This window comes from Coturnix japonica, unplaced genomic scaffold, assembly GCF_001577835.2.
Source record: "Coturnix japonica isolate 7356 unplaced genomic scaffold, Coturnix japonica 2.1 chrUnrandom585, whole genome shotgun sequence".
NCBI classification, from domain to species: Eukaryota; Metazoa; Chordata; class Aves; order Galliformes; family Phasianidae; genus Coturnix; species Coturnix japonica.
This window is the reverse complement of record NW_015439958.1, coordinates 39,440-47,599: the sequence shown is the minus strand read 5'-3', so window position 1 is coordinate 47,599 and position 8,160 is coordinate 39,440. Positions and strand designations below refer to the sequence as shown.

General features: G+C 60.5%; 1 protein-coding gene across 1 annotated transcript in view; it reads right to left on the bottom strand.

Moving 5' to 3' along the window:
* Nucleotides 1–6,113: 6,113 nt before the first annotated feature.
* Nucleotides 6,114–8,160, bottom strand: part of CCDC130 (coiled-coil domain containing 130) — a 13,624-nt gene continuing 11,577 nt past the window's right edge. The window contains 2 exon segments of the mRNA XM_015850915.2: nucleotides 6,114–6,261; nucleotides 6,263–6,310. Coding sequence (XP_015706401.1) covers nucleotides 6,151–6,261; nucleotides 6,263–6,310 — 159 coding nt within the window. The 3' untranslated portion in view covers nucleotides 6,114–6,150.

The following is an 8,160-nucleotide window of genomic DNA, read 5'->3' as shown; positions in this document are numbered from 1 at the left end:
CCCATAATCACCATATCCCCCCATATAACCCATATCCCCCCATACCCACCCATATCACCCCATACCCACCCATACCCCATAATCACCCCATATCCCCCATTACCCACCCATTACCCCCCCCATACCCACCCCCATATCCCCCCATATAACCCCATAGCCCCGATCCCCCCCTATCACCCCATATAACCCCAATCCCCCCATATAACCGCCATAGAACCCATGATATCCATATATAACCCCTATCCCCCCATATCCCCCCATATATCCCCCATACCTTTCCCTCGCTCCTTGTCCGTCAATCCCGGCTTCCGTTTCCCCCATCGTCCTCTCTCCTTGATCCTTTCCGCCTCCCTCCCCACATTGGACGGCCGTGGTCTGGCTCTGGTCACATCTCATCCTCTCATTTAAAAACCCCCATTAAATCCCAATAGATCCACCATTGGGGGTCCCCGCCCCCCCTGAGCTCCATGGCCACGGCCAGGCCCCCCAGCACCGCGGATGTTGGGGGCCCCACGGACCCCCATAGAAACGATGGGCGGCCGTAGGCCGAGGGGGACGTCGGGGACGGGAAGGTAACGGACACGGGATGGGAGGGAACGTTGGTCCAGGTAACGGAGTGAGGAGCCGTCGTATAGGATTGAATGTAATGGGGCTGGGGGGTTGGGGGCTGTTGTGGGGCTGGGGGGTTATGGGGCTGGGGGGGTTGTGGGCTGGTTATGGGCGTCAGGTTGTTGGGGCTGGTTGTGGGGCTGGGGGTGGTGTGGGGTTGGGGCTGGTTGTGGGCTGGTTATGGCGGGGCCAGGAGTGGGGTATGGGGCTGGAGGGGGGTTATGAGGGCCAGGGGTTATGGGTCAGAGGAGGAGGTATGGATGGAGATTGGAGGTTGGTTATGGGCTGGAGTGGGGTAGGGTGTGGTTGTTATGGGCTGGGGTGGTTATGGGGCTGTGTATGGGTTGGAGTGTTGTGGTTGGCAGTGTTATGGGGCTGGGGTGGGGTTGGAGGTTGTTATGGGGCTGGAGGTGGTTATGGGGCTGGTTATGGGGTTGGAGGTTGTTGTGGGGCTGGAGATGGGGTTGGAGTTGTTATGGGGCTGGTTTGTGGGGTTGGAGGTTGTTATGGGGCTGGGGCTGGTTGTGGGGTTGGGCGGTTAGGTTATGGGGTTGGTTATGGGGTCAGACATTGGATGGGATGGGGGTCAGTTGTTGGGGCTTGTGTTGTGGGCAGATGGTATTTGGGGTGGGTGGTGGTTGGGGCTGGTTGTGGGTTGAGGTTGTTATGGGGCCAGGTGGTGGTTGATGGGGCTGGTGATATGCGGCTGGAGGTGGTTGTGGGGCAGAACGATGTGGCCATGGATGGGGCGCAGTTGTGGGGCTGGTTATGGGTGGCGGGGGGTTGGGGGCTGGGGGTTGTAGGGCTGGGGTTGTAGGTAGTTGTGGGGTTGGAGATGGTTGTGGGGTGGAGTGTATGGGTCTGCGTTATATGCGGGTGCGGGTGGTGTGGGGTGTGAGGTTGTTATGGGAGCTGGTTGTAGGGCAGGCTATGAGGGTTGGGGCGGGTTATGGGCCAGGGGTGGTTATGGGCTCGGTTGTGGGTTGGAGTGGTTGTGGGTTGGTGGTTGTTTATGGGGCTAGGGGCGAGGTGGTTGGATGGTGTGTTATGGCTGGGGTGGTTATGAGGGCTGGTGTTGGGCGGTTGGAGGTGGTTGTGGCGGTTGGAGGTTGTTATGGGCTGGGGTGGTTAATGGGGCTGGTTGTGGGGCCGGGAGTGGTTATGGGTTGGGGCTTGGTTGATTGGGGCTGGAGGAGTGGGGTGGGCTGGGTTATGGGTCAGACCAGATGGGATTGGATGGGGTCAGTTGTGGGTGGTTGCAGGCTGGCGGGGGGTTTGTGGGGTGGGGTTGGAGGTGGTGTGGGGTTGTTGGACGTGGTTGTGGGGTCGATGGTGGTTGTGGGGTCGGAGGTGTTATTGGCGGCTGGTTGTAGGGCCAGGGTTGTGGGTTGGGGTGGGAGGTTATGGGGGTCAGAATGGAGGATGGGGGTGGTTGTGGTGTTGTGTGTTGTTTGTGGGCCGGGGGGTGGATTGTGGCTGGAAGGGGTTGTGCGGCAGGGGGTGGTTGGGGGGTCAACATGTCATGGATGGGATGGGGTCAGTTGTGGGGCTGGTTGTGGGGCCAGGAGTGGTTATGGGGTTGGTGATGGTTGTGGGGCTGGTTATGGCGTTGGAGGTTGTTATGGGGCTGGGGGCGGGTTATGGGGCTGGGGGTTGTTGTAGGGCTGGGGTTGGAGGTGGGGTTGGAGGTTGTTGTGGGGTTGACGGTGGTTGTGGGGTTGGAAGTTGTTATGGGGCTGGAGCTGCTTATGGGGCTGGGGGTAGTTGTGGGGCTGGTTATGGGGCTGGAGCCGCTTATGGGGCCGCTTATGGGGCAGGTTATGGGGCTGGTTATGGGGCTGGTTATAGGGCCGGTTATGGGGCCGGTTGTGGGGCTGGTTATGGGGCTGGAGCCGCTTATGGGGCCGGTTGTGGGTCCGTGTTTCCGGTGCTGTCGGTTCCGGGGCCGGTTTTGGGGCAGTTTATGGGGCCGGTTCCGGTTCCGTTGGGTCCAATGTTGGTTGTGGGGCCGGAGCCGGGATCACGGCCCGGTCTGTGGGGCCGGGGCCGGTTCTGATGGTTCCGGTTCTGGCCGTGGATCCGGTGTCGGTTCGGACGGTCCCGGTTCCGGTTCCGGTTGTGGATCCGGTGTCGGTTCTTATGGTCCCGGTTCCGGTTCCGGTGTCGGTTCGGACGGTCCCGGTTCCGGTTCCGGTGTCGGTTCGGACGGTTCCGGTTCCGGTTCCGGGCTCCCTGTTGGTTCTTATGGCTCCGGGTTCGGTCCCGGTGTCGGTTCCGGGTTCGGTACCACGAGGCTCCCGGCGGCACTTCCGGAAATGGCGGCGACGTTCCGGATGTGACGTCGACGGAAGTGGGGCCGCCCCTTCCGGCCCCTCCCCCCACAACCGGAAGAACCGGGGGGGCCAATGGGGGGGCGATATAGGGCCTTATATGGGGCGCTATGGGGCCATATAGGAGCCATATAGGAGCCATATAGGGCGATATAGGGGCGATATGGGGCCATATAGGAGCCATATAGGGCGATATAGGGGTGATATGGGGCCATATAGGGGCAATATGGGGCCATATACGGCGATATAGGGCGCTATGGGGCCATATAGGAGCCATATAGGGCGATATAGGGGTGATATGGGGCCATATAGGGGCGCTATGGGGCCATATAGGGCGATATAGGGGTGATATGGGGCCATATAGGGGCGATATAGGGCCATATAGGGCGATATAGGGGCGATATGGGGCCATATAGGGGCAATATGGGGCCATATAGGGCGATATAGGGCCATATAGGGGCGCTATGGGGCCATATAGGAGCCATATAGGGCGATATAGGGGTGATATGGGGCCATATAGGGGCGATATAGGGCCATATAGGAGCCATATAGGGCGATATGGGGCCATATGGGGCCATATATGGGGCGCTATGGGCCCATATAGGGCGATATAGGGTGATATGGGGCCATATAGGGGCAATATGGGGCCATATAGGGGCGCTATGGGGCCGGGGGGGTCTCAAGGGCTCTCGGTGTCAGAGTCGGAGTAATCGGCCACGAGGGAAGGGCCGCTATGGGGCGCTATGGGGCGGGAGGGGTCTGCTATAGGGCCGCTATGGGGCGCTATAGGGCCGCTATGGGGCGAGGTGGGGCAGGGGGCATCGCTATGGGGCTGGGGGGGGTCTCCTGTGGCGGCCAGAGGGGGCCGCTATGGGTGGGAGGGTCTGCTATAGGGCTGGGGGGGGCGCTATGGGGCCAGGGGGGGCCGCTATGGGGTCGGAGGGCTCCGCTATTGGGGCAGGGGGGGTCTCCTTGGGGTCACAGGCTCCGCTATGGGGCAGGAGGGGCCGCTGTGGGGCCGCTATGGGGCGATGTGGGGCCGGCGGGCATCGCTATTGGGGCAAAAGAATGGGTCCCCTATGGGGCCGGGGGGGGCCGCTATGGGCTGGTGGGCTCTGCTATAGGGCAGTGGGGGGTCTCGTTTGGGCGTCAGAGGGCTCCGCTATGGGGCGGGGGGGTCGATATGGGTTGGAGGGCTCCGCTATGGGGCTGGGCGGTGGCAGCTGGGGGGCGCGGCGGACGATGCCCAAAGTGGAGGGTGGGGGGGATGTGTGGGGCGGGATGTGGGGCTGGTGTGGGGCTGGATGGTGGGGCTGGATGTGGGGCTGGATGTGGGCGGATGTGGGGGCGCTGCTGGGCCCCCCGGGTTGTGGGGCAGAACCAGGAGCGGGATGAGATCCGGGAACGGGTCAACTTGTCTGCCTTCGGGAGTCCCATCGCTATGGGAGATTGGGGGGCAGGGGGAGGACATTTGACCCACAAGCACAATACAGACCCAGCCCCATATCCCAGCCCCACATCCCTGTACCCCACATCTCAGCCCCATACTCTCAGCCCACATCCGATATCCCCCCAGCGCCCAACATCCCATGGCCTTATATTCCAACCCCATATCCGTGTATCACTCCCCAGCCCCACATCCCAGCCCTATATCCCTATACCCCCCAGCCCCATATCCCAGTACCTCCCCCCTAGCTCCACTTCACCCCCAGCCCCACATCCCAGCCCCATATCCCACCCAATATCCCCCCCAGCCCCATATATCAACCCCACATCCCAGTACCCCCCTCCAGCCCACATTCTCTCTTGCCCCATATCCCAGCCCCATGTATTCCCTGTAATACCCCTCCGCAATCTCTCACAGTCCCAGCCAGCATATTTTCCAGCCCCATACCAGCCCCACATTTCCCAGGCTCCCATATCCCTATACCTCTCCCCAGCCCATCCCATCCCATCCCATCCTAATATCCCTGTACCGCCCATTATCCCAGCCCCATATCCTATACCCCTCCAACCCTCACAATCCCAGCCCACATCCCAGCCCCAATATCCCCATACCCCTGTACCCCCCCCCCAGCACCCACATCCAGCCCCCACATCCCAGATAAGCCCCCGCCCCCATATCCCAGTAACACCCCACCCCATATCCCTCTTACCCCACATCCAACGCCCCACATCTCAGCCATAACCCTAGTATCCCACATCCCATGCCCCCAACATCCCCATTCGGCCCAATTGATTCCCCTATATACCACCCCAGCCCCATATCCCTGTACCCCCCCAGCCCACATCCAACCCCATATCCCAGTCCCATATCACACCCCCATATCCCCCATATCCCAGTACACCCCCCCAGGCCCCAACCCCAGCCCCATACCCCTTAGTATCCGCACCATCCAGCCGCCATATCCCAATAGCCCCGCTCCCATATCCCTGTACCCCCAGGCCACCATATCCAGCCTTCATATTCCAGTCCCAATCCCGTACCCTCCCACCCCTATCTCCAGCCCCATATCCCAATAGCCCCCCAGCCCAATATCCCAGTACACCCAGCCCACATCCCAATACCCCCCATTCATCCATCCCAATATCCCCAATACACCCCCAGCCCCCATAATCTCAACCCACATCCAGTACCCCCATATCCCAGTACACCCCCAGCCCACACCCCTATACCCCCAGCCCCATATCCCAATAGCCCCCAGCCCCATATCCCAGTACACCCCCAGCCCCACATCCCAGCCCCACATCTCAGCCCCATACCCTAGTATCCCACATCCCAAACCCACATCCCAGCCCCACATCCCATCCAATATCCCTATACCCCCCAGCCCATATCCCTGTACCCCCAGCACCCACACCCAGCCCCACATCCCAACCCCATATCACACCCCCAGATATCCCCCATATCCCAGTACCCACCCAGCCCCACACCCCAGCCCCATATCCCAGCCCCATACCCTAGTATCCCACATCCCAGCCCCACATCCCAGCCCCACATCCCAATAAACCCCCAAGCCCCATATCCCAGTACACCCCCAGCCCCATATCCCTGTACCCCCCCAGCCCCACATCCCAGCCCCACTACCAATAGCCCCACGCCCATATCAGTAACCCCAGCCCCACATCCATCCCATATCCCAATAGCCCCCAGCCCCATATCCCAATAGCCCCCAGCCCCATATCCCAGTACCCCCCCAGCCCCACACCCCTAGACCCCCCAGCCCCATATCTCCCCACATCTCCCCAAAACCCACATTCGGGGCAGTGATATTGAGCAGCGCGCCAGCCGTCGATCGTCCTCGTCCTCGGGCAGCAGTGGGGACGTTGAGCCCCAGCTTCATCCTCAGCGCTGCCTCCTCCTCCTCCTCCTCTTATGGGCCCTTCTTCTCCTACCTTGGGGGCTATAATTCGACGGGGGCTGAGGGGTGGTCCAGAGGGGGTTTGGGGGTCTGGGGGGTCCAGAGGGGTCCTGGGGGGGTTCAGAAGGGTCTGGGGGGAGTCTCTGGGGGTCTGAGGGGGGGTCTGTAGGGGTCTAGAGGGGTCTGATGGGGTTCTGAAGAGGGTTGGGGGGGTCTGGGGGCGGTCCAAAGGGGCCTGGGGGGGGTCTGAGGGGGTCTTGAGAGGGTCCAGGGGGGTCAATGGGGGCTGAGGAGGGGTCTATGGGGGGTGGAGGGGGGGGGGGGGTCTAGAGGGGTCTGTGGGGGTCGCAGAGGGTCGTGGGGGGTCTGTAGGGGGTCTGAGGGGGTCTGGTAGGGGTCCTGTGGGGGTCCAGAGTGGTCTGGGGTGTCCAGAGGACTGGGGGGGGTCTGAAGGTGTCAGGGGGGGATCTGTGGGGGTCTATGGGGCTGAGGGAGTGTGCCAGTGTCCGAGGGGGTGAGGAGGGGGTCTTGAGGGGGTCCACAAAAAGGGTCTGGGGGGTCCACGAGGGTTCCTGGGGGGTCTGAGGGGGTCTGAGGGGGTCTATGGGGCTGAGTGAGGTCTATGAGTGTCTATGGGGGTCCATGCCGGGCCTCCATGGGTGGTCTTATGGGAGGTCTCCATGAGGGGTCTAATAGGGGCTGAGGGGGTCCATGCGGGTCTATGGTGTCCTAAGGGTATGGAATGGGGGCTCTGTGGGGGTCCTATGAAGGGGTCTATGGGGGTCCATGGGGGTCTAATGGGGGGGGTTATTGGCGGTACATGAGGATGAGGGGGGTCTATGGGGCTGGGGGGGGCTCCATGAGGTCTATGGGGGTCTATGGGGCTCCATGGGGGTCTATGGGGCTCCATGGGGGTCTATGGTGGTCTTATGGGGTGTCTATAGGCTCTATGGGCTTCTATGGGTCTCTCTATGGGGTCTTATGGGTCCATTACCACAAGTCCTGAGCCGCCTCCTCAATGCAACAGTTGAAAATGAACCATAATCGTTCCTTGCCCAGGGTCTTGTGTAATCTATGGGTCTCTATGGGGTGTCTATGGGTCTCTATGGGTCTCTATGTGTCTCTAATGGGTCCAGTACCCACCATTTCCACCTCTAGCTGTCTCTCTCAGTGCACAGTTGTCCCATAATCGTCCTTCCAGGGGTCTATGTGTGTCTATGGGGTGTCTATAGGGCTCTATGGGGTCTATGGGTGTCTATAGGGCTCTATGGGGTCTATGTGTATCTATGGGGTATCTATGGGTCTCTATGTGTCTCTATGGGTCCATACCCACCCTTAGCTGTCTCCTCAGTGCACAGTTGATCCCATAATCGTCCTTCCAGGGGTCTATGTGTGTCTATGGGGTGTCTATAGGGCTCTATGGGTCTCTATGGGTCTCTATAGGTCTCTATGGGGTCTATGGGTCTCTATGGGGTGTCTATAGGTCTCTATGGGGTCCATACCCACCCTTAGCTGTCTCCTCAATGCACAGTTGATCCCATAATTGTCCTTCCAGGGGTCTATGTGTGTCTATGGGGCTGAGTGGTGTCTATAGGGCTCTATGGGGTCTATGGGTCCCTATGTGTCTCTATGGGTCTCTATGGGTCCATACCCACCCTTAGCCTCCTCCTGAGCACACAGTTGATGCCATAATCGTCCTTCCAGGGGTCTATGTGTATCTATGGGTCTCTATGGGGTGTCTATGGGTCTCTATGGGTCTCTATGTGTCTCTATGGGTCCATACCCACCCTTAGCTGTCTCCTGAGCACACAGTTGATGCCATAATCGTCCTTCCAGGGGTCTATGTGTGTCTATGGGGT